This window comes from Eumetopias jubatus, unplaced genomic scaffold, assembly GCF_037043125.1.
Source record: "Eumetopias jubatus isolate StellerSeaLion01/CBP00866 unplaced genomic scaffold, mEumJub1_p1.0 scaffold_10, whole genome shotgun sequence".
NCBI classification, from domain to species: Eukaryota; Metazoa; Chordata; class Mammalia; order Carnivora; family Otariidae; genus Eumetopias; species Eumetopias jubatus.
The window spans coordinates 49132507-49158512 of record NW_028274816.1 but is presented as its reverse complement, the minus strand read 5'-3'; the positions used below and the strand labels follow the sequence as shown (position 1 = coordinate 49158512).

Genomic DNA, 26006 nt, shown 5'->3' with positions numbered 1-26006 from the left:
TAGTAGCATGATAGAAGCAAGTTATGGCACAACATGCACATCATGATTACACTAAAGTTTGGAAGGATATGTTGTATAATTTGAAAATAGTAGTTTCTTTTTGGTAGGCTTACAAATAACCTATTTTTTTCACTGTGTGTGTGGGGGGGTTTGTTTGTTTTTTTAATAACATGAAAACTTTAGTGTTACAAAAGGAAAAGGAATAGAGCTGCCTTCAAAAACAAAGTTATAATTCTGCCAGGAATTAGAAGATAGCCTATGTAATGTAACTTACAGTATAGTATTGGTACAAACAGATCTATGGGTTAGATAAATAGAAAAGATGGCTCTAAACTAAGCTAACAAACTCAAACTCAAATATATAACCAAGAAGTAGCATAAAACAATGGGGAGGAAAGAATTATTTAAGAAGTAGTTTGGGACAGAATCTTTTTTGGAGGGAAGGGAGGTTTAACTTAAACCTTGAATTTACATTTTGAAATAATCAACAAATTATGTATAAAAGAAAATTACAAATATGTTAGAAAAACAATGTTAACAGTGTTATGGGTTAAATTATGTTGAAGCCCTAACCTCTGGCACCTGTGAATGTGATCCTACATGGAAATAAGGTCTTTGCAGATGTAATCAAGATAAGGTCATCAGGGTGAGCCCTAATCCAGTATAACTGATGTCCTGTATAAGAGTCTCCTCTTATACAAGACAGAGACAGATATACACAGGGAGAATGCAATGTAAAGATGGAGGCAGAGATTGAGTGATGCATTTATAAGACAAGGAATGTCAAAGATTGCTGTTACCAGAAACCAGAAGAAAGACATGGAACAGATTCTTCCTCAGAGTCCTCAGAAGGAATCAACATTACCAACAACTTTAATTTTGGATTTCAAAGCTCCAAAACTGTGAGAGAACACATTTCTGTTGTTTTAAGTCACCCAATTTTGGTACTTTGTTACTTTGTTACAGTAGCCTAAAAAACTACTACACTCCTTTATTTTTTTCCCCATTACCTGTTTTTAAGATATTATTATAAAGATTATCAACAGGGCTTATCTTTCACCCAGTATGAATTCCTTCATGACGAATAAGGTCAGAGCGACTACCAAAGGCCTTTCCACATTCCTTACAGTCATAGGGTTTCTCACCAGTGTGAATTCTTTGATGTCTAGTAAGGTTTGAGCCTTTATTAAAAGCCCTCCCACATTCATTACATTCATAAGGTTTTTCATCTGTATGGATTCTCTGATGCTGAATAAGTTCTGAGCTCTGAATAAAGGACTTTCCACATTCCTTACATTCATAGAGTTTCTTGCCTGCATGAATTCTGTGATGGTTAGTAAGTGTTGAGGCACTACTAAAGGCCTTCCCACATTCCTTACATTCATAAGGTTTCTCACCAGTATGCATTCTTTGATGTTGAATAAGCCTTGAGTGTTGAGTAAAGGCTTTCCCACATTCCTTACATTCATAAGGTTTCTCACCAGTATGAATTCTCAGATGTGGAAAAAGTTGAGAACTCTTAGTAAAGGCTTTTCCACATACTTTACATTCATAGGGTTTCTCACCAGTGTGAATTCTCTGATGATCATTGAGGTTTGAGCAATAATTAAAGGCTTTTCCACATTCCTTACATTCATAGGGTTTCTCACCAGTGTGAATCCTCTGATGTTGAGAAAAATATGAACTACAACTAAAAGCCTTGCCACATTCCTTACATTCATAGGGTTTTTCACCAGTGTGAATCCTCTGATGTCGAGTAACAAGTGAGCCACGGCTAAAGGACTTCCCACACTCCTTACATTCATAGCTTTTTTCAGCAGAATGAGTTCTCTGATGTTGAATAAATTGTGAGTTCTGATTAAAGGCCTTTCCACATATCTTACATTCACAGGGTTTCTCTTCATTAACAGTTTTTTGATGTGGAGTAAGAAATGTGGGCTGAATAAAAGTGGGCATGTCTTCATGGGTAAATATTACTTGACTAAAATGTCTCTTCTTTAGGGATAATATCTTGGTCTCACACATAGACTCCAGATCTGAAAGAAAATAAAAAGGCGTGTGTTCATTTTTCCTATCTTGGGAGAGATTAAAACTTCTAAAAAAGAAAAAAAAGATTAAGGTGAAAATAATATCTGGGAAAGTAAATGCTTAAATAGTTCTCAAATATGGCTAAGCAATTTTCAAAACTGATAACAAAAGCATGGACATTAAGGAGAGCCAAGAGAAGAAATTCAAGAGGGTGATTAGGGAAATAAATGACCTCTATCCTGAAATTCTGATGTGAACCAGAATCACCTGAAACTTCCATAAATACACCCTATTCAGGGATACTCTCCATATTTTACAGTGATTCTAATCATATATACATGTTTATAAGCATACACCCTCACACACAGCATATTGTATGTCTCATAGTTTGTGGGTAATTGACCTACATAAAAAGACTACTGAGGAATAAATGTGTTGAAATGTATAAATGGGGGGTGCAGTCTGAGACTGTGCAAAGGGTGTACTGTTGGCAAATCCACAATGGGGGATACCCTAGCCTAAGGTGCTCAATGAAACTGGCAAGAATGGTTTCAGGTAATTCTATGGATAGAGCCTGATATATTGGGGATTCACCGAAAATAGTTTGCCTTGGAATTCTCTGATGCTGACTTTGGGAGAGAGGAATGGAATCTCTCTCATGGCAGTGACTAAGGAGGCAGCTTGAATATGAGAAAGAAGAGAGTAAGAATGAAATATACTCTGAGAAGAGAGGTACTCCATGTCCACATTTTTTGTCATTCTGCATGTTTTGTCATTTCATGCATGCCATGAAAGCACTACAAGTATTGATTCTGAGTTTACAAATTTTAGCAAGTAGGTGAATTCATACATATGGAATCTGTAAAGAGTGTCAACTGTACTTTTAATTAAAAAGGGGGACAATTTCTGTTAAAAATGACAGACTGAACCTGTGACTTTTCCATTGCTTGTTCATTAATCCATAGGAAAATTACAATAGAAGCTTTAACAAGAGAAAAGAAAAACCTCACTAGGACAATGAATAGTAGAGAAGAGACAGTAGCAATAAAATCTGAAAGCTAAAAAGCCAATGAATGAGTGATAAATGAGCGCGCAGCCCAGAGAAGCCAAACTGAGTCTGTAGTGGATGAATTCAACAGCACTAACTGATAGTGCAGGTCCCTGAAAATGCAGAATTGAAGGCATCAGGCATTTCTAATAGTGGGATACACAGAGAATGCTGAAAGCTAAAGAATGAATTCAAGATTGTATTAGTAGTGAGACCCCTAGGATCCTTTCCCCTATCCCATACAGGATTATAAAGAATTTATTTATTTATTTGACAGAGAGAGAGACAGTGAGAGACGGAACACAAGCAGGGGGAGTGGGAGAGGGAGAAGCGGGCTTCCCACAGCACAGGGAGCCTGATGCGGGGCTCGATCCCAGGACCCTGGGATCATGACCTGAGCCGAAGGCAGGCGCTTAACGACTGAGCCACCCAGGGGCCCCTCCATACAGGATTATACTTCCCTATTCTCACAGAAAACTAGAAATACAGAAAAATGGAACCAGAGGGAATCCGGATTCAGGAACATCAGGCATAGCTGTGGTTATGGGTATACTGAGAACAAAAGATTAACAGAAAATATATATACTTGTGATAAAATAAAGAATATATCTGGTCTTTGTTCCTGGTTCCTGGCACAGAGTTTCACAAACCACTGGAATTTCCTGACTGGAGAGTCTTTTGTTATTCACAAGCTCCTTTTGATCATACCTGAGTTTTCCTAATGAGATGATTCACAGTGGGCACTTAGCTTCAAGGGAGGGTCTGGTCGCTCATTGACTACATAATCAAACCCCAATAAAAAAACTCAGGGCAAGGACTGGGGTAAGCTTCCTGGTTGGTAACTATATGATGTACTTGGAGGGTGACACACCTTGATTTCATGGGCATAGAATTTCTTGTGCTTGGTACCTCCTAGACCTTGCCCTGTGTATGTCTTCAGCTAACATTTCATTGTATCCTTTATATAAAATGGCAATCATAAGTACAGTGCTTTTCATGAGTTTTGAGTTGTTCTTTTTGTTTTTTAGTTTTGTGAGTTGTTCTAATGAATTATCAAACCTGAGGGGGGGTGTGAAACTCTAAATTTAGTCAGCCAGACAGATATACGTGTAGCCTGGGGATCCTGGTTGCAACCAGTATCTGAACTGGTGGGCACCCTGCCCTTTAACTTGTGGAATCTGATGTTAACTCCAGGTAGTGTCAGAATTGAGTTAAAGTGTAAGATATCCATTTGTTCTCAGAAAATTTGTGCAGGCCACAATACTGAAATAGCCCTGTTGATTTCATCCCAATTTAGCCCCCAGAACACTGATAATAACTTAACTCCCTCAACTAGGAATGAAAGTGAAGGTCTCTTCTCACAGGAAGATTATGTGTAAGAGAAAAGACCAAGTTACCAAAAGTGGGCTGTCCTCAGTATATTAACCCAACCAGATCATCATAAAGTAAACAAGACCCAATCCCTACTACACAGAAGTTCCAATCATCTTTTTAGTATCTCATACTTAAAAATGATCAGTAAGCCATTGTTTATCAGACATTTGAGAAATGTTTTTTAACATGAAGAGCCCAAAAGAGAAAAAAGTATCTGTGAAAGAAACAATCAATGCAAGGAACAGAAGAAAATGTCAAAACATACAAGGAATAACCTCAGAGAGCTAACAGAATTAAACAGGCAGAAGATACTAAATAAAGGAATACTAAGAAAACACACACACACAATGTTCTTAGAAATTGAAAATACAATAATGAAAAAAAATATTTTTAAAAACCCCAAAAGTTCCTGTCTAAACTTGGAATGTGCACAAAATTCTGGCTTCGTTTCTCAATTGACCCTGGAGAAATTATAGAGAATTTGGTTTTATATGGAACTGATGCAAACTGTGAAATATTCTAGGGAGATTGAAGACTGGTGCAAACTTGTGTGTATTTGAGGGTGGAGGCTACTTGCTTGGAGAGATGGTAACAGAAGGCAAGGAGAGGCTGGCCTGGTAGTAAAGTCTTTAAACTCTGATTTAGCCTTTCCCTGAAATGCCCTGGGACCACTGTGGCCTGTGCCTTTACCAAAGAAATTGGTGGCAACTGCCCAAGCAGCTGAGTAAGTAGGATAACCTAATGGTAAAGAAAAAGTTCTGCTGGACAGAAGAATATGGCTGACCACCTGCTCTCAGGCATCTGCTCTACCTTCTCAGCTAGTAAAACCCCTAGAGTTGGTGGATTACAAAAAGGGAAGGCATACTCCTCCTGTAGATGCTGCTGCTTTGTAAATGTTGAAAGATCAAACCCTGATGAGAAGAATTACCTGGTAGAGCAACAGCAAATAAAAGTTATCAGAGGTGAACCCTTAGGTTTCAGGGCTCGTCATCCTGAGCTCATCTCCTTCCATTTCTTAAATCTACCTGGAGGAACACAGACCTGGATCTATCTCTTGGCCCTTCCCCAGACACACTGCCAGACAGTGATTGATATCCTCTTGGGAACATGAACTCACAGGCCAAAATGGCCACACACCAGAGGGTACAACTGTTGTTGAAATAAGACCACAACTACCATGATCATCTTGACAGATACAGAAAAACTGTAGAATGTGGCCAACACCTATTTATGGTAACTCTGAGCAAATCAGCACTGCAAAGTAATAGCTGTAACTTGGTAAACGTTATCAGAGCTATAACAAAAACTGTAGTTAAGTGAAGAATTTTAGATATGCTCCCTATAAGATGGGGAAAAAGAAATGGATGCCCATTACCAATGTTACCAATTAAGACAGTCCTGGCTACCATTATAAGTAAGGAAATAACAAGTATGAGGATTGTCAGGGAAGAGATAAATCTAACAATATGCAGATAATATAATGATCTAACTAGAAAAACAAAGAATAAAAAATTAACTTCAGTAAATTTGTTGGACTTTGAAGTTAAAGATCAACTTAAAAATTAATATTTTGAGTAACATTAGCAAGATGGTGGAATAGTAAGTGCTAGATTCTCCTGACTCCCACAAACACATCAACTCAACAGCAATACATGGATCAATTCCCTGTGTGAGAAATCTAGAAACTCGTTAAAAGAATCCTACATCCTAGGCAAGGGTGGAGCCAGCCATATCAAAACTAGTAGGAAAACTGGAGACACCTTCTCACCATGACCTCCATTCCTGGCATAATGCCATACAACTGGGAGGAAACATCCAGCTTCTCCCTGAATACAAAAGAAGTTGGGAGTGCACATCCAATATCTCAACTTTTCTGAGTGCTGCCTAACTGACCGTCTTGGAGGCTTGATTAGACCTGGGGTACCCTAGGCCCCTGGGGACTACAGAGAACAAAAGCACTGGTTTGAACTAGCATGCAGGCACTCACCACAGCTCCTTTCCCTGCTCAGTGCAGAGTGAGTGGGAGGAAAACTTCAGCTCCCAGCTTCTCCCTGGAGAAGGAAAGAGGTGGACTGTGTGTCAAACATTCCAACTTTTCTGGGGTTTGCCTAAGGGACTGGTACCTGTCTCATCAGTCTCAGAGTGCTGTTGGAACCCAGCAGATTCAAGATACCTGAGGGCCACCAAGAACAAAGAAGGTAGTTTGAACTAGCACACAAACTCACCATAGCTCCTCCTCCTGGCCTAATGCAGAATGAATGGGTGGAAAACTCCACCTCCAGCTCGCACCATCTCCTTGAGGATGAAAAGAGTTGGACCATGCATCCAATTTTCTAACTTCTTTGGAAGCTACCCAAGGGACTGGCTTCTATCTCATTATTTCAGGACCCGGCATACACTGGACCCCCAAGGACTACAGAAAACAAAGGGAGTATTTTAACTAGCATGAAGGCACCATAGCTCTTACAGCAAGTGGGAGAAAAACCCCAGCTCCCAGTTTCTTCCTATGAGGGGAAAGAGTGCATCAAATGTGTCAACTTTTCTGGGGATTACTTGAGAGACTGGCTTCTATCTTGGAGCCCTGGAGGGACCTGGCATATTCTAGATACCTGGGAGCCACAGAGAAAAAAGAAGGTGAAGGTGATTCAAACTAGCATGCAAACACCTGCCATAGCCCTTTTCCCCATTCTAGGGCAGAGCTGGCAGGCAAAACACTCCAGCTCCCACATTCTCTCTGGAAAGGAAAAGAAACTATACCACATATCCAATGTTCCAATTTCTTCAGGAGCTACATGAGGCATTGGTGCTGGTTTCAGAGCATTGATGGGACTTGGCATACTCTAAACACCTGGAAGTCATTAATAAAGACAGTGGTTTAGACTAGCATGAACGTTTGAGAGGCTCACAGAAGCTCTGACTGGTGAAGGTCTTCTCTTCTATGAGGCTAATCCATAATGAACGGGACAAGTGGCATTTTTCTTAACATGTAAATACCAACACAAAGAATCAAGAGAAGAAAATGAAGTAGAGAAACATAATCCAAACAAGGAAACAAAATAAAGCTCCAGAAAATTACCCTAATGAAATGTAGGTAGAGGAATTACCTGACAGAGAATTTTAAATAACCATCATAAAAATGCTCAATGAGCTCAGGAGAACAATGCATGAGGAAACTGAGAATTCCAACCATGAGACAGAAAATTTAGAAAAAAAAAAAAAGAAAAAGAAATCTTGGAGCTGACAAATACAATAACCGAACTGAAACTTTCAATAAATGGATTCAACATTCAACAGACTAGAGCAAGCAGAACAAAGAATCAGTGAATTAAAAGACAGGTCTTTTGAAATTACCCAATCAAAGGAACAAAAGGAAAAGAGAATAAAAAAGTGTGAAGAAAGCTTAAGGTTCTTATGAGATACCACGGGATGGTCCAATATACACATTATGGGAGTTAGAGGCAGAAGACAGAAAGAACAAGAACACTTACTCAAATTAGTAATGGATGAGAACTCCCCAAATCTGGGTAAGGAAACGGACACCCAGACTCAGGAAGCCAAAGTATTCCAAAAAAGATGTACACAAAGAAATCCACACTGAGACATCATTAGAATGTCTTTGTCAATAGTCAAAGGCAAAGAGGGGTGATTGTCTGGCTCAGTTGGAAGAGTGTGCAGCTCTTGGGGTTGTGAGTTTAAGCCCCATGTTGGGGGTAGAGATTACTAAAAAAATAAATAAAAACTTCAAAGGAAAAGAGAATTTTGAAAGCAACAAGAGATGACAAATTGTCACGTAACTAGGGAACCCCCACAGGACTATGAACTGATTATTCAGCAAAATTTTGAAGGCTAGAAGGGAGCACGATGATATATTCAAAGTGGTGAAAGAAAAAACTTGCCACTCAAGAACATTACACCCAGAAAAACTGTTCTTCATGAACAAAGGAGAGAGACTTTTCCCAAACAAAACCTGAGGGAGTTCATCACCTCTAGACCTGCCTAAAGAAAGTTTTTCAACCTAGAACGAAAGGATGATAAACAGCAACATAAGGGAATTAAAAAAGTATAAAATCCTGTTTGCAAAGGCAAATATATAGACAAACACAGAATACTGTAATACTGTAACACTGGAGGGTAAATTACTTTTAATTCTAGTATAAAAGTAAAAAGGCAAAGGTATTATAAATAACTACATAAAAATACGTTCATGGATACACTATGAATAGATTAAATTACAGCATCAGTAACAATATATGGGGGAATAAGAAGTGTTTTTGTATGTGATAGAAATTAAATTCTCAGCTTAAAACATATTGCTACAAGATATTTTACAAAAGCCCCAGGATAACCACAAAGAAAATACTTATAGAGATTATAAAAAAGAAAAATAGAAAGGATTCAAAGCATATCAATACAAAAAAAAAAAAAAAAATCAAAGAAACAAAAAGACAGGAAGAAAAGAAAAAGGACAAAAGAACTACAAGACCAGAAAAACAAAAGGGGCGCCTGGGTGGCTCAGTCGTTAAGCGTCTGCCTTCGGCTCAGGTCATGATCCCAGGATCCTGGGATCCAGCCCCACATCGGGTTCCCTGCTCAGCGGGAGGCCTGCTTCTCCCTCTCCCACTCCCCCTGCTTGTGTTCCCTTTCTCGCTGTGTCTCTGTCAAATAAATAAATAAAATAAAAAAAAAAATAGAACAGAAAAACGACAAATAGCAACAGTAAATCCTTTCCTATCAATAGTAACTTTAGGGCGCCTGGGTGGCTCAGCTGGTTAAGCAACTGCCTTCAGCTCAGGTCATGATCCCAGGGTCCTGGGATCGAGTCCCACATCGGGCTCCCTGCTCGGAAGGGGGTCTGCTTCTTCCTCTCCCTCTGTTGCTCCCCCTGCTTGTGTTCTTTCACTCTGTCAAATAAATAAATAAAATCTTTTAAAAAAGAAAAAATAGTAACTTTAAACGTAAGTGGATTAAACTTCCCAAAGTGGCTGAATGGATAAAACAAGATCCAACTATATGCTGTCCTCAAGAGACCCACTTTAGATTTAAGGACACACATATCGGCTGGAAGTGAAGAGATGGCAAAAGATATTCCATGTAAATGGTAACCTAAAGACAGCTAGGGTGGCTATACTTATATCTGACAAAACAGGTTTTAAGTCAAAAACAGTCACAAGAGATGCAGAAGGACATTATATAATGATAAAAGGGTCAACTCACCAGGAAGATACAGCAATTATAAATATGTACACACCCAACATCAGAGCACTTATGTATATGAAGCAAACACTGACAAAACTAAAGTGAGACATAGACAAAAATAATTGGACACTTCAATGGCCTACTTGCAATAATAGATAAAACAACCAGACAGAAAATAAACAGTGACTTGAATACTACCATAGATCAAATGGACCTAACAGACCTATATAGAACATTTCACTCAGTAGTAGCAGGATATATTCTTATCAAGCACACATGGAATATTCTCCAGGACAGATCATATATTAGGTCACAAAACAAGTCTTTCAAGAAATTTAAGAAGAATGAAATCATACCAAGTATCTTTTCTGACCACAGTGAATGAAACTAGAGATCAACAGCAGCATGAAAACTGGAAAATTCACAAATATGTTGAAATTAAACAATACACTTTTGAACAAGCAATTGGTCAAAAAGAAATAGAGAAATTAGAAATGGAATTAGAAAATATCTTGAGACAAACAAAACATACTTATGAGATGAAGAAAAAGCAGTACAAAGAGGGAAGTTCCTACATTAAAAAGGAAGAAAAATTACAAATATACGACCTTACACCTCAAGAAACAAACTAAACCCAAAGTTGGCATAAGAAAGGAAATAATAAAGATTAGAGCAGATATAAACAAAATAGAATAGAAAAATAACAGGAAAAAATGAATGAAACTCACAGTTGGTTTACTGAAAAAAATAAAATTGATAAACTTTTAGTTAGAGTAAGAAAAAAAGAGAAAACTCAAAATAAAAAATGAGGAGACACCATAACTGATGTTACAGAAATGAAGAGGATCATTAAGAGGCTAGTATGAACAATTACACACCATGAAAGTGGATAACCTAGAAGAAACAGATAAATTCCAAGAAATATGTAACCTACCAAGGCTGAATCATGAAGAAACAGGAAGTCTGAATAGACTATAACCTAGTAGGGCGCCTGGGTGGCTCAGATGGTTAAGCGTCTGCCTTCGGCTCAGGTCATGATCCCAGGGTCCTGGGATCGAGTCCCGCATTGGGCTCCCTGCTCCTTGGGAGCCTGCTTCTCCCTCTGCTTCTCTCTCTCTCTCTGTCTCTCATGAATAAATAAATAAATCTTTAAAAGATTTAACCTAGTAAAGACATTAACTCATAATAAAAAATCTCTCAACACGGGACGCCTGGGTGGCTCAGTAAGTTAATCGTCTGCCTTCGGCTCCGGTCATGATCCTGGGGTCCTGGGATTGAGCCCCATGTCAGGCTCCCTGCTCAGCGGGGAGTCTGCTTCTCCCTGTGCCTCCCCCCATGCTCTCTCTCTCAAATAAATAAATAAAATCTTAAAAAAAAAAACAAACTCTCAATAAAAGCCCAGGACCAGATGGCCTCATTGAAGTCTACCAAACATTCAAATAATAATAATACTGCCAACCTGGGGGTGGGAGAGGGTTGCTAATCCTAAAACTCTTCCAAAAAACTGAAAAGAAAGGAACACATTCAAACTCATTACCCTCATGCCAAAGCCAAAGACACTGAAAAAGAAAACGACAGGCCAATTCTGTAATGAATATTGATGCAAAAATTCTCCACAAAATACTAGTAAACCAAATTCAACAGCACATTAAAAGGATCATATACCATGACCAAGTGGAATTTATCCCTGGGATGCAAAGATAATCCAATATACAAAAATCAATTAATGTGATACACCACATTAAGAGAATGAAAGATTGGAGCACCTGGGTGGCTCAGTGGGTTAAGTGTCTAACTTTGGTTCAGGTCATGATCTCAGGGTCCTGAGATCGAGCCCCACGTCCGGCCCCGGGCTCAGTGGGGAGTCTGCTTTTCTTTCTCCCTCTCCCTCCACTCGTGCTCTGTCTCTCTCATATAAATAAAAAAATCTTAAAGAAAAAAAAAGAGAATGAAGGATAAAAATTATATCATCATCTCAACAGATGCAGAAAAAGCATTTGATAAAATTCAACACCTTTTCATGATGAAAAACTCTCAACAAACTAATAACACGGATATTACCTCAACATAATAAAGGCCACATACAAAAAGCCCACAGCTAATACCATACTCGATGAAAAATTGAAAGCTTTCCCTCTAAGATCATGAAGGAAAAACGCCCACTCTTGCCACTTCTACATCTGGTATACAGAAAACTCTAAAGACTTCATGTACAAACTGTTAGAACTTACGAACAATTAGGTTTTCAGTTTGCAGTTGCAGAATACAAAGTAAATGTACAAAATTAGTTTTGTTTCTTTACACTAACAATAACCTGAAAAAGAAATTAGAAAAACAATCCCATTTATAATAGCATCAAAAGGAAAATTTTTGTATTTTTGTATTTTTTGTATCCACAAAATACCTAGGAAAACACATAACTAACGAGGTAAGGGACTTGTACAATGAAAACTGCAAAACACTGATGGAAGAAATTAAAGATACACAAGATGATGGAAAGATATTCTGTGCTCATGGATTGGAAGAATATTGTAAAAATCTCCATATTCCCAAAACAATCTACTGATTCAATGCAATCCCTATCAAAATCCCAATGGCATTTTCTATAGAAATAGAAAAAAACAATTCAATGAGCCAAAATCATCTTTAGAAAGTACAACAAAGCTGGAGGCTTCACATTTCCTGATTCCAAAATATATCATACAGCTGCAGTAATTAAAACAGAATGTTACTGGTGTAAAGACATACATATAAGTCAACAGAAGAAAACAAATAAATTCACGTATACACTGTCAATTAATATGCAACAAAGGTGCCAACACTATAACAAAGGGAAAGTCTCTTTAACAAATGATGATGGGAAAACTGAACACCCACATGCAAAAGAAATTTGACCCTTATCTTATACCCATACAGAAAAATTACCTCAAAATGTATTAAAGACTTAAACATGAGACCTGACACTGTAAAGCTTCACATAGGGGAAAAGTTTCGTGACACTGGTCTTAGTGATGATTTCAGAATATGAAACAAAAAGCAAAACAGACATACAGGACTACATCAAACTTAAAAGTTTATGCACAGCAAAGGAAACAAAAGAGTGAAAAGGCAACTTATGGAACAGGAGAAAATATTTGCCAACCATGTATCTGATAGTGGTTAATTTCTAAAATATATAAGCAAAAGAACTAATAACCTGATTAAAAAATGAGTTAAGAACGTGAGTAGACGTTTTTCCAAAGAAAATGTACAAATGGCCAAGAAGTATGAAAGATGCTCAAAATCTCTAACCATTACAGAAACATAAATCAAAACCATGAAGAAACATTGCCTATTGCTTTTAGGATGGCTGTCATTAAAACAAACAAAAAAGACAAGTAATAAATGTTGGTGAGGATGCAAAGAAATTGGAACTCTTGGGGCATCTGGGTGGCTCAGATGGTTTATCGTCTGCCTTCAGCTCCGGTCATGATTCCAGGGTCCTGGGATGGAGCCCCATGTCGGGCTCCCAGCTCAGCCAGGGAGTCTGCTTCTCCCTCTCCCCCTGCCTCTCACCCTGCTTGTGCTCTCTCTCTAATAAATAAATAAAAATCTTAAAAAAAAAAAAAAAAAAAAGAGGGGCGCCTGGGTGGCTCAGTTGGTTAAGCGGCTGCCTTCGGCTTAAGTCCTGAGCCCAGGGTCCTGGGATAGAGCCCCACATCGGGCTCCCTGCTTAGTGGAGTGTCTGCTTCTCCCTCTCCCTCTGCCTGCCTCCCTGCCTACTTGTGCTCTCTCTCTCTGTCAAATAAATAAATAAAATCTTTAAAAATAAATAAATAAATAAATAAAGATATTGGAACTCTTGTACACTATTGGTGGAAATGCAAAATGGTGCACCACTGGAAAACAGTATGGAAAGGTTCCTAAAAAATTAACAACAGATATATCATATGATCTATCAATCCCACTTCTGGGTATTTATCCAAAAGAATTGAAATCAGGATCCTGAAGAGATATTAGCACTCATGTGTTCACTGCAGTACTACTCATAATAGTCAAGATGTGAAAACAACCCAAATCCACAGATGGATGAGTGGATAAAGAAAATGTGGTATATATACTTATAATGGAATATTATTCAGCCTTAAAAATGAAGGAAATCCTATCATCTGTGATAATATGGATGAAACTTGAAGATACTAACCTACATGAAATAAGCCAGTTACAGGACAAATACAGCATTATTTGACTTATATGAGATATCTAAAAAAAGCAAAACTCATAGAAGCAAAAGAGTAGTTACCAAAGGCTGGGGTTATAGGGAAACGAGCAGTTGCTAATCAACTAGTATAAAGCTTTAATTATGCAAGGCAAGTAAGTGCTAGAGATCTGCTATACAATACTGTGCCTAAAGTTAACAATATTGTAGTATACACTTAAAAATCTCTTGAGGGTAGATCTCATGTTAAATGATCTTATCACACTTAAATTTTTTTTAAAGATTTTATTTATTTGAAATAGAGAGGGACAATGAGTATGAACAGGGGGGAGGGACAGAGGGAGAAGCAGACTCCCCACCGAGCAGGGAGCTGGACATGAGGTTTGATCCCAGGATCCTGGGATCATGACCTGAGCCAAAGGCAGACGCTCAACCAACTGAGCCATCCAGGTGCCCCTCACAATTAGATTTAAAAAGAAAGAAAGAAAAAAAGCAGTTGTAAGAATTTACACCCTACCAGCAGCTTGAGGGTGCTGCTCGACATTCTCATTTATTCATTCTAATGTCAGACTTAAATTTTTGCCCATGTTACAGGTGACATAATGGTATCCCACTGCAGTTTCAATTTGTATTTCCCTGATAACTAATAAAATTAAACTCTTTTTCACATGTTAAAAAAAAAGCTAATAGTATTTCTCTGTACCAACAATACCAATTAGAAAATTGTAGATGCTTATAATAGCAACACAATCTACTTGAAAAATCTAGAAAGTAACTACACAAAGAACAAAAAATTGCTATGGAGAATAACAGTTATAAATGATTTCTGTTGAAAAGACAGCCTGAAGGTTACAAATTTATTATCCTTTAAGACAGTAACTAGTTTTTGTATCCATGTTAGTGATGTGATTCCTGCATTCTTTCTTTCCCGGACAATATAAACTCAGAGTCTCTCCCAGACAACTTGAACCAGCTTTTCCATTCCTCTGGTTCTCTCATTAACAAGCTAAATAAATCTTTCAAATGTGCTTATCATATATTTAGGAGAGTCATATTTAACTTCTGAATAATCATACTTTTGAAAAGTTTTGAAAATGTTATACTCTGACAGTTCTGAAGGTCCCACTGAGATGTCCAAATGGACTCATCTGCAGGAGGCAATAAAGTAGTGTGACTTGAGAAATATACCTCACAGGCAGTCTTCTCTTCTTGGTTGCCTCAGTAAATCCCAAGCAGCAGTAAAACTCTACTTTCATTCACTTTCTCTCCACTGCACCCTCCTCAACACGTCCTGGGTTTTGTTTTTGGGCTAAGTATAGTTTTGGTTCTGGTTTGTGCAAGGCTGGTAAGTTACAGTGATTAGGAATCTGATTTTATGGTAATTTCTATAGGGATAATGGAAATCTGTTCCAGTTATCTGGGGAATCCCTTCATTCTCTGTGAAGTGAGATGACAAAGAATCTGGATTGTTATCTTCCCTGTGGGTCTGTTTATAGTATTTTGTGCCTCCTGGAAAGGAAAAAAAAAAATCTTGGGAGATCTGCACTGGTGAGTTCTTTAGTTCTTTGTTTATTCTATCTTATGGCTAAACTGTAAAACTAAAGTTGTACCTACAGTTGAGAAAAGCTTTTTTTGTTGTTTTATCTTGAAAGTTTTTTTTGAGATATAACTGACAAAAAAACTTTACCTAATAATAGGGTGTGAAATATTTTCCTACTTCCAGAAGGTATTAATAAACTTAATTATGAAGGGTCATAACTTAAAGGAGCTCACACCAAAAGCACATGCAACCAAAGAAAAAATAGATAAACTGGATCTTGTCAAAATTAAAAACTTGTGCTTCAAAGGACAAAATCAAGAGAGTGAAAACACACCTACTAAATGGGAGAAAATACTCACAAATCATTAAGTTGGTAAGACTTGTATCTAGAATATATAATTAACACAGAAATTCAATAACAAAAAGACAACCCAATTCAAAAATGGACAAAATCATTACCTATCATTTCCTCACCTGAACAAAGGCCTCTTGTCAGTGCTCTTTCAACCATCCATGGTTCTTTTCCTTGTTCCAATAAGGAAATCACAGCTGGCTTAGAAACGGAAAGCCCTGATCACAAGAAAAAACATGGACATTGTTATGCTGTGGGTGCCCCAGAAATCAGATCCAGTTCCTTGGTGACCAAGAAAATGATGCTACTATAGGAAGGACCAGAGAAAAATGAAGATGAAGCTTCAACCCACTGGAGCAGCTCATTTCATACACTTCCATTCTGTTCCAACTCAAACCTTTCCTTGAGGAACAGGGAGCAGAAATTTAGCTGGTTACTTGAAACAAATAATTCATAATGGAGAAAGGAGACATTCCCAAGGGTAGACTCTGAATTTTGGGGGATAGTTATCCTTACCCACTGAAACCAGGTTGCTGAAATTCTCCAACATCACTTCTTTGTATAAATTCATCTGACCCGAGTCCAGGCATTCCCATTCCTCCTGAGAGAAGTTTATAGATACATCCCTGAACATCATTGACCCCTGAAACAACAAACATGCTTTCACAGTGGAAGGAGATTAAAAAAAAAAAAAAAAAGATGGTAGTAGAGATGATGGTAGAGCTTATTAAGCAAATTGAAGGGGATGGAACTCTATTACATTGGTAGAAGACATATCTTTTGTGTACAGAAGGATACATCCAGGAACATGCAAGTAAACATTTCCTATGTCATAAAATAGCAAGCATATAGCTCAATGCTCCATGCCTGGCTACAGAGAAATGTGCATTTATGTGAATTCTTTCCCCGTTCCCATATTTTCCTTTTAAGACCCAGAAGAGAGAACACTGGGATGTACTTTAAAAAAACATCTTATGGGGGGGGGGGAGCCTGGGTGGCTCAGTCATTAAGCGTCTGCCTTCGGCTCGGGTCATGGTCCCAGGGTCCTGGGATCGGGCCCCATGTCAGGCTCCTGGCTCGGTGGGAGACTTGCTTCTCCCTCTCTCACTCCCCCTGCTTGTGTTCCCTCTCTTGCTATGTCTCTGTCAAATAAATGAATAAAATCTTTAAAAAAAAAAAATCTTATGGGGGCACCTGGGTGGCTCAGTTGTTAAGCGTCTGCCTTTGGCTCAGGTCATGATCCCAGGGTCCTGGGATCGAGCCCCGCATCTGGCTCCCTGCTCAGCGGGCAGCCGGCTTCTCTGTCTCCCACTCCCCCTGCTTGTGTTCCCTGTCAAATAAATAAATAAAATCTTAAAAAAAAAACAAAACCTTATGATACATTTTGGAGTAAAATTTCAGAGTATTAAGGGAAAATAGAACTTTCTAAAAGCTTCCAGGAAGAAAACATGGATCATATAAAAATTTTCAGGAATTAAAATCGCAGTGGACTTTTTTCAACAGCACCACTTGAAGTAAGAAAAAAAAAGTGATTCCCTTAATATTACAAAGGAAAATGAATTCTGGCCTAGAATTCTATACCCAGACAAAGCTAGTGTGAAGATTATATGGTATATAATCTTGCTTGGTAGCAAGATTAAAAACAAAACTAGTGTGAAGATTAAGTCAACACACTTATAGATCTACAGGGAAAGATAAAATTATCTCCAAGTAGCTCTTAAAAGAAACTCCTGGCCTATATGTACCATCAAAAGTAGGGAGTAAATTAAGAAAAAGAAAGATATTATATTCAGAAATTACAAAACTAACATGAGAATACATGACAAAGTCCCAAGTATAATTGTGAAAGGCAAGTTCCAGGACAGTACCTGGCAGAACTAGAGAGCAATGTCTAGGAACAGGAAGACAAAGGACTATGGGAAAGAGGTCTCCAAGGAAAAATAAAGACCTAATAAGTTTGATCATATGGAAACATTTTTTTTTTGAAAATATTTTTGGTAGGTAACTGAAAACAATGTTGGTAGATTTGGGGAAAAAAAGAGCAACACACATATAGAACGAAGCAAATGAAGAAACAAAGCAGTTTACCCTCGGAAAACTGTAAAAATTGTACTGAAAAGAATTTAGGATCTAGTGTACTACTTGGCTCAGATTAATAATATCTGCGAGGTCCTGATACATGAGTATCAATGATTTAAAGAAAAATTGTGATATAATTCTTCTGCAGGAAAAGGAAGTGAAAATGTGATATGGGAAATCTCAATCTGTATTTACCTCAAGAAAGTCACCAGGAAATGTCTATAAAAAGAATAGCAATGGGGGCGCCTGGATGGCTCAGTCGATTAAGCATCTGATTCTTGACTTCGGCTCAGGTCATGATCTCAGGGTTGTGAGATTCACCCCCGTGTTGGGCTCTGTGCTATGTGTGGAGTGGAGCCTGCTTAAGATTCTCTCTCCCTCTGCCCCACCCCACCCAAATGAATAAATAGCATATCTCAAAAAAAATAGCAATGTAGGAATATGAATTAGAAATATAGGAAAAAAGGGGCACCTGGGTGGCTCAATCGGTTAGGCATCTACCTTCAGCTCAGGTCATGATCTCAGGGTCCTGGGATCGAGGCCCACATCAAACCCCCTGCTCACCGGGGAGTCTGCTTCTCCCTCTTCCTCTCCCTCTGCCTCTAACCCCACTCGTGCTCTCTCTCAAATAAATAAAACCTTAAAAAAAAAAAAAAAGAAGTATAGGAAAAAGGGCACCTGGCCGACTCAGTCAGTGTGGAGTGAGCATCTCTTGATCTCAGGGTTGTGAATTTGAGCCCCACATTGGCTGTAGAGATAACTTAAAAATTAAATTAAAAAATAAAATAAAATAAATATAGGAAAAGTGCCAAGATAAACAGAAAAAAATTTGAGGGTAGCCACCTAGGGGAGTGGGATTTAGGTACTGAGACAAAGCCCCGCCATTTTTCATTAAGTCTTCTAAAATTTCTTGAATTTTTTAAATGCAAAATTGATTAAACATGGATTTATTTATTTTTAAAGATTCATTTATTTATTTGAGAGAGCGAGAATGAGAGAGAGAGAGAGTACATGAGAGGGGGGAGGATTAGAGGGAGAAGCAGGCTCCTCGCTGAGCAGAGAGCCCGATGCGGGACTCGATCCCGGGACTCCAGGATCATGACCTGAGCTGAAGGCAGTCGCTTAACAAACTGAGCCACCCAGGCGCCCCTAAACATGAATTTAAAATATCACCATCGGGGTGTCTGAATGGTGCAGTCAGTAAGTGTCCAACTCTTGGTTTTGGCTCAGGTCATGATCTTGGGGTTGTGAGACAGAGCCCCACATTGGGCTCCTTGTGCAGCACGGAGTCTGCTTCAGATCCTCTCTCCCTCTCCCTCTGTCCCTTCTGCTCGTGCTCTCTCTCTCAAATAAATACATAAATCTTTGAAAAATAAGTAAAAGATCACCATCTTAAACAAGAGTATAATTTAAATTTCTTGAAAATTACAGTTCTCTTATGAGTGTTACAAGAATTATTCCCTATCAAAATAAATTCTTTAACTTTTATAATTTTACTGGTGGCAGAATTTTCCACAATATAAACATTACTGAAAAAAAACCTTTCAAAATCTTTAAAAAAAGTGGGGGGAGGCGCCTGGGTGGCTCAGATGGTGAAGCATCTGCCTTCGGCTCGGGTTGTGATCCCAGGGTCCTGGGATCGAGCCCCGCATTGGGCTCCCTGCTCAGAGGGGAGCCTGCTTCTCCCTCTCCCTCTGCCTCTCCCCTGCTCATGCTCTCTGTCTCAAATGAATAAATAAAATCTTTAAAACAAAACAAAAACCTTTCACTTCAGCCATTTTGTTAAGCAAAATCCTTAAGATCCTTTCCAGATATGGTCCTCTCTCTCATACCTTGCCCTATGCAGCTCTACTATTTTGCTGTTCGTGAATTGCATTCTTTATAGTAAAACTGTGATCATATATGTAGTACTCTCCTGAGGTCTATGAATCATTCTAATCAATTACTGTACCCGAGTGGGGATCATGGGAATGCCTCAATTTGTGGTCTGGGGGCAGAAGTGCAGGGCCATGGGGCTACCCAAGGCTTGGAGCTGCTGTCTGAAATAGGGCAGTCTTATAAGGCTAAGCCCCTAAACGTGTGGGGCTCTGTGTTAACTCTGGGTAATTAGTGTCAGAATTGAATTGCAGGGACACTCAGTTGGTGTCCAAAAATTGGTTGTTGAAAGATGACACACACTGTCCATCCCATAGAAAAAATTAGTTTATTTCTTCATCTTAGACTCCAAGGTCCAAAGTAGTATAATGAGATTGTTTAGGAAAATTTTTGCTGTGTTTTCTGGAGTTTAGAGAGCACAGAGACTGGTATCCAGTCCCCTTTTTGGACCAGATGTGGACCCAATGGAGGGACAATGTGATTCCCAACAAAGCAGTAGAGCACAGAATCCCTAGTATAAGACAGGTATTATAAGTAGACATTTCAGGGGGCACCTGGGTGGCTCAGTCAGTTAATCGCCTGACTCCTGATTTCAGCTCAGGTCATGGTCTCAGGGTTGTGGGATCGAGCCCTGCATCAGGCTCTGTGCTCAGCATCAAGTTGGCTTGTCCCAATCCCTCTGTTCTTCCCTCTATCTCTAAAATAAATAAATAAAATCTTTAAAAAAAATAAGTAACCATTTCAAGGAGATGTGTTGCCCACATCACAGGGAAGTACAAGTAGAGGTTTCCAGCAGGGACTTCTCTGAGAATCCTACAAAAGGACTCCATAAGAAAATGAGTCAGTGTTGAACATCCATAAAAGCAAGAGACACCAAGACCAAAACAATAGCACCAGTCAAGTAAGACTTTTCTCCTTACGTCCTCTTTCCTACCTGCTAAGCAGCAACCTTATAGGAGCCACAGCCTATTGGGTGGGAGAAAAGAAATTTAGGCTAAAGAAACAAATAAGTTTAGCGTATCTCCCTTTTCACACCATAAGTTTCTAGCTTACAGCAAGCCTGAACTCAAAGAAAAGACTTTATTATTTTTTTTAAAGATTTTATTCATTTATTTGACAGAGAGAGAGAGAGCCAGCGAGAGAGGGAACACGAGCAGGGGAAGTGGGAGAGGAAGAAGCAGACTTCCCACCGAGCAGGGAGCCAGATGAGAGGCTCAATCCCAGGACCCTGGGATCATGACCTGAGCCGAAGGCAGACGCTTAACGAATGAGCCACCCAGGTGCCCCTCAAAGAAAAGACTTTAAATGAAGCTTACATATTATTACACACAACTGGAGATTATAATTAGTAAAATGAGACTGACCTTATCACTGAAAATAACCAAAGGATACCAAAGAGTGATCAAAACAATTATAGAGACTGCACAAGTTTTTATTCAGGGCAACAACAAAATTAGCCCATACAGAGCGTTGAAGTAGAAATTATGAAAAAAATTTTATTTTGCTTGCTTCCTATGGAGTCCTGCTTATTTCAAAGTGCTAGTTATAAGTTGATTTGGTTTTCCAGGTACACATTCATATCATCTGCAAAATGATTATCTTATATTCTCTTTTCTAATTTTTAAACCTAAGTGCTTTGTTAGTGTCTAAGTGCTTTGGTTAATACCAACGCAACAATGTTATTTAACACTGGTGATGGTGTATATTCTTGTCTTTTTTCTGACTTTACTAGGAATGCTTCAAATATTTCCTGATTAAACATTAGGTTAAAAAAGGCACAGGGGGGCGGTGCCGGGCTTAGTCGGTAGAGCATGAAACTCCTTTTTTTTTTTTTTTTAAGATTTTATTTATTTATTTGAGAGAGAGAGACACAGTGAGAGAGGGAACACAAGCAGGGGTAGTGGGAGAGGGATAGGCAGGCTTTCCGCAGAGCAGGGAGCCCGATGTGGGGTTCGATCCCAGGACCCTGAGATCATGACCCGAGCTGAAGGCAGATGCTCAATGACTGAGCCACCCAGGTGCCCCTAGAGCATGAAACTCTTGATTTTGGGGTTTGCAGGTTCAAGCCCTATGTTAGATGTAGAGATTACTTAAAAATAAAATCTTTTAAAAAAACCCCAAACATTTTATTAGCTTCTGAGAACAAAATTCAATGAATTCCTTTTATCTTCTACTATACTAACCCCCTAGCATTATTCCCGTTAATATTGGGCAACAATCTTCACTACAGAAATGGCAAGTGTAATTAGAGGCTGATGGGAGAGGAGAACCAGATACTCTGGGTTTTGGCACAGGAGAATGGATTGGAAATACTCAGCCATCTTCTAAAAAAACTCAGAAAGGTCTTAAGCTGAATAGATTTAGGGTGACTGATTCTTAATGTGATTTCCTTTGCCTCTGTACCAAACACCCACATTTAAAAAATTGAGAGTAGACCCACCTAGTGTATCAACTCTAAAAACCAAAAAGATTAAGAGACAAAAAGGGTAACGATAAGAAATTCTAATCTATGTTTAATTAGAGCCTGAGAAGGGAGAGGAGAGAGAGAAAATAAGGCAGAGGAAATCTTTGAAGATGGCTGAGGATTTCCCTAAACTAATAAAAAACACCCATCTACAAATTCAAAAAAACTCTACAAATCCCAAGAAGATAAAATTTTTAAAAGGCACACTTAGACACATTATACTAAAATGACAGAAAACCAAAAACTGGGAGAAAGTCTTAAAAACAGCCACAGGAAAAAAAGCCAAAATACCTTTAAAGGAGAGCGAAGCTAGAATCAAGACTGTGATACTGTTATAGAACAACAGAACAAAGAGCTCATAAACATACCCACGTACATACAGACACTGGATTTATATATATTTGGATATATATGAAATGGGAACATAGTGGACTAATATACGGTACTGAGAAAGCTAGGGAGGAATTCATAAGTGGGAAAAACCTTGGGCTCGGCCCCAATTTACATCATACACAAAAGCCAGTTAGTTAGAGGAGGATTAAATAGGTGGATTAAATATATAAATGGGAAAGGCAAAACTTTTCTATTTTAAGATTTTATTTTTAAGTAATCTCTATACCAAATGTGGGGCTTGAATTCATAATCCTGAGATCAAAAGTCACATGCTCCACCAACTGGGCCAGCGAGAACCCCAAAAAGCAAAACTTACAGCTTTACGCATAAATATAGAAGAATATTTGTATAACCTTGGGACAGGAAAGGATTTTTTTTTAAGATTTTTATTTATTTGACAGAGAGAGACACAGCAAGAGAGGGAACACAAGCAGGGAGAGTGGGAGAGGGAGAGGGAGAAGCAGGCTTCCCGCTGAGCAGGGAACCTGATGCGGGGCTTGATCCCAGGACCCTGGGATCATGACCTGAGCCGAAGGCAGACGCTTAACCATCTGAGACACCCAGGCGCCCCGAAAGGATTTTTTTTTTTTAAGATTTTATTTATTTATTTGAGAGAGAGAGAGAGAGAGTGCGCATGAGCAGGGGAAGGAGCAGAGGGAGAGGGAGAAGCAGACTCCCCACTGAGCAGGGACCCTGACATGGGGCTCAATCCCAGGACTCCAGGATCACAACCTGAGCCAAAGGCAGACGCCCAAATGACTGAGCCATCCAGGTGCCCTGGAAAGTATTTCTTGAAATACAAAAAGGACCATCCATAATGAAAAAAAATAATTGATAACTTTGTGTTAAAGTTAGGATTTCTATTCATAAAACTACCTTAAAGGAAATGATATAACAATCTAAACAGTAGAAAAATATCAACGAAGGATCCACATCCAGATTATATAAAGAACTATGAATCAACAAGAGATAATCCAGGGGCAAAAAGGTAAAAGATTTGAACAGGCAGGTCACAAAAGAAGAAACCCTAATAACCAATAAATATATGAAATGGTGTTCAATCTCATTATTAATCATGAAGTCCAATTTCAAATCTGTGTGTGTGTGTTTGTATAAATATTTCAAGATTTCAAAGTCTGACACAACTGACCTGAAAAAAAGGAGAGAACATAACTCATTCATACAAAGAAATATGTATTTATTTTTATTTTTATTTATTTATTTGAGAGAGAGGGAATGAAAGACAGAGCATGAGAGAGGGGAGGGTCAGAGGGAGAAGCAGACTCCCCGCGGAGCAGGAAGCCCGATGTGGGACTCGATCCCAGGACTCCAGGATCATGACCTGAGCTGAAGGCAGCTGCTTAACCAACTGAGACACCCAGGCGCCCCAAGAAATATGTATCTTTGAAAAATGGTATCTACAAAGACCATCTGACAACACAGGAAAACAATACTTTTTAGTGAAAATGTAGGACATTATATGATAAATGAAGTATAATTTGATTTTGGAAAAATATTAAAAATTAATCAAGGGGCGCCTCGTGGCTCAGGCGGTTAGGTGTGTGCCTTCAGCTCAGGTTATAATCCTATGGTCCTGGGATCAAGCCCCGCATTGGGCTCTCTGCTCAGCAGGGGAGCCTGCTTCTCCCTCTCGCTCTGCTTTGTGTGCTCTCTCTCTCTCACTCTTTCTCTCAAATAAATAAAATCTTTAAAAAAAATTAATCAAAATATTAACATTAGTTATTTTTGAGTGATCACATTTTATTTTTTCTTGGTAATTCTGTTTCTGAAATCTCTAAAATAATCGTGATTTTATTTTATTATGTTATGATGTTATGTTTGTTATGTTATGTCATGTTATGTTGACTCCATGCCCAGCACAGAGCCCAATGTGGGGCTTGAACTCAGGATCCTGAGATCAAGACCTGAGCCTAGATCAAGAGTCAGTCCCTTAACTGACTGGGCCACCCAGGCGCCCCATGTTTTCATTTTAAAATCTTCACAATTGCATGTGAAAAGAAGAAAACTCAACAAAACAGAAGTGGAGCCATTTTCCAAATAAGTGAACAATAGGTATATGGGTGCTGTTGGGCTTTAAAACCAGCCAGGCAGGACTATCCTTCCCTCTAATAGGGAAATTATAAGGACCTACAATTAAATGGCATATCTTTATTAAGCATTTAACTTTCAAAAGAAAGAAAGCAAAGAGAAAACCCCAACACACCTTGGACATTGCTTGTAGAAGTTCATTGTGCATTCTTTCCTTCTCTTCTGCACCTGGAGAAGAGCAGAAATGGGGAGAGGAAAAAGTAATTGCAAAACACCACGTTTTCCTTTTTCCCCCAAACTGGTCTGGTCAGAAGTCACCTCCCGTCCCAATCCCAGTCCCAGCCCCCACCACACCAGGGAATGGAGATCAGAGAATGGGGCATCCTGCCTAATCCGTGTGTCAGGAAAAAGCTGAGGTCACTGCTGTCAAAGTACTATAATCTGACCAAATTTCACAGAGGTCCCCTGGGGACAAAGTTCTAGAGTTACAATCTTACATATGACAGGAACCCCATGCCCAGACATATAGTGTCCCATACCTTGAGCACGGTCATACTGAAACCAATGCGACAAGCACTCCACACGAGCACACTCAAGAGCTACACAGTTATAATCACATACCCACCACCGAACACCTACAGTTAGTTACTCTCGTACAGCCGCAGGTACCCCCCACAGTGTCGTGGGGTCACAATAGCCATAGGGACACACGCTGACACAACCCCACAATGATAGGCAACCTATATCCGCACACAGGTCTCAATGTCACAATCTCTCTCACACACAATCTCACAACCTCCCCTTTACAGGCTGCTCCGCCCGCACCGGCCGGATGACCCAGCTCGGTACCTATATCCGGGCTCCTCGATTTACCCCTTTCGAGTCTCCCGGCGTCGCAACGTGCACAACTGAGCCGGTTCCCCCGGGACCGAAGGACTCACCTCACGGATCTAACGGTCCCGCCAGGCGTGACGAAACATTCGCGTTCCTGCGAGAAGAGCGACGGGCCACCGAGCCCTCTGGGAAATGTGGTCCAGAGAGGCACCCGGGGCCAATTCCTCTCAGAGCCCTGCCTGGACCCTCCCGAAACGACTGTAACTGCAATTCTCAGCGTCTAGCCAGGTCTCAGGTTCGCGAGGCACGGTAGGTGGGCATCTTCCAGCCGGGCCTTCGCCGCGGGACTGACGCAGCCCCTTCCCCACGCAGGAAACGCAGACAGCTTTCTGGCCGGAAGTTGAATCGGGCCGCGAAGCCTTCTGGGCGGTGTTGTGCTCAGGAACGTCCGTTGGGAGGCGGGCGCGAAGGGATGCTTCGGCGTTACCGGCCCCTGGCCTGGGTCTTTCTGTGGGTCACCTTCACCCATTCTCCCAGAAACCGCGCGCTGAATGCGCATTCTGGCGTTTCCGGCAG

At 39.5% G+C, this 26006-nt stretch overlaps 2 protein-coding genes across 2 annotated transcripts in view; one reads left to right on the top strand and one right to left on the bottom strand.

The window, feature by feature from the left end:
• On the bottom strand, positions 1-25974 carry ZNF829 (zinc finger protein 829). Its single transcript, XM_028090722.2, has 5 exons — positions 25538-25974; positions 24772-24824; positions 16253-16379; positions 15859-15954; positions 1-2036 (listed from the first exon to the last, which is right to left on the bottom strand). The coding sequence occupies exons 2-5, from the start codon at positions 24802-24804 to the stop codon at positions 1057-1059; spliced, it is 1236 nt and encodes a 411-aa protein (XP_027946523.1). The 5' UTR covers positions 24805-24824; positions 25538-25974; the 3' UTR covers positions 1-1056.
• The window catches only part of ZNF568 (zinc finger protein 568), a 42590-nt gene continuing 42454 nt past the window's right edge, over positions 25871-26006 (top strand). The window contains exon 1 of the mRNA XM_028090706.2: positions 25871-26006. The gene's annotated coding sequence lies outside the window, so the exon portion shown is untranslated.

What these genes read in the sequence shown, in the direction of transcription:
- ZNF829 (XM_028090722.2), bottom strand. Translation starts at nt 24,804, where the DNA reads ATGCACAATGAACTTCTACAAGCAATGTCCAAG. An exon ending in TTCTACAAGCAATGTCCAAG is followed by an intron (nt 16,380 to 24,771) that starts GTGTGTTGGGGT and finishes TTGTTGTTTCAG; the next exon opens with GGGTCAATGATGTTCAGGGA. An exon ending in CAGCAACCTGGTTTCAGTGG is followed by an intron (nt 15,955 to 16,252) that starts GTAAGGATAACT and finishes TCTTGTGATCAG; the next exon opens with GGCTTTCCGTTTCTAAGCCA.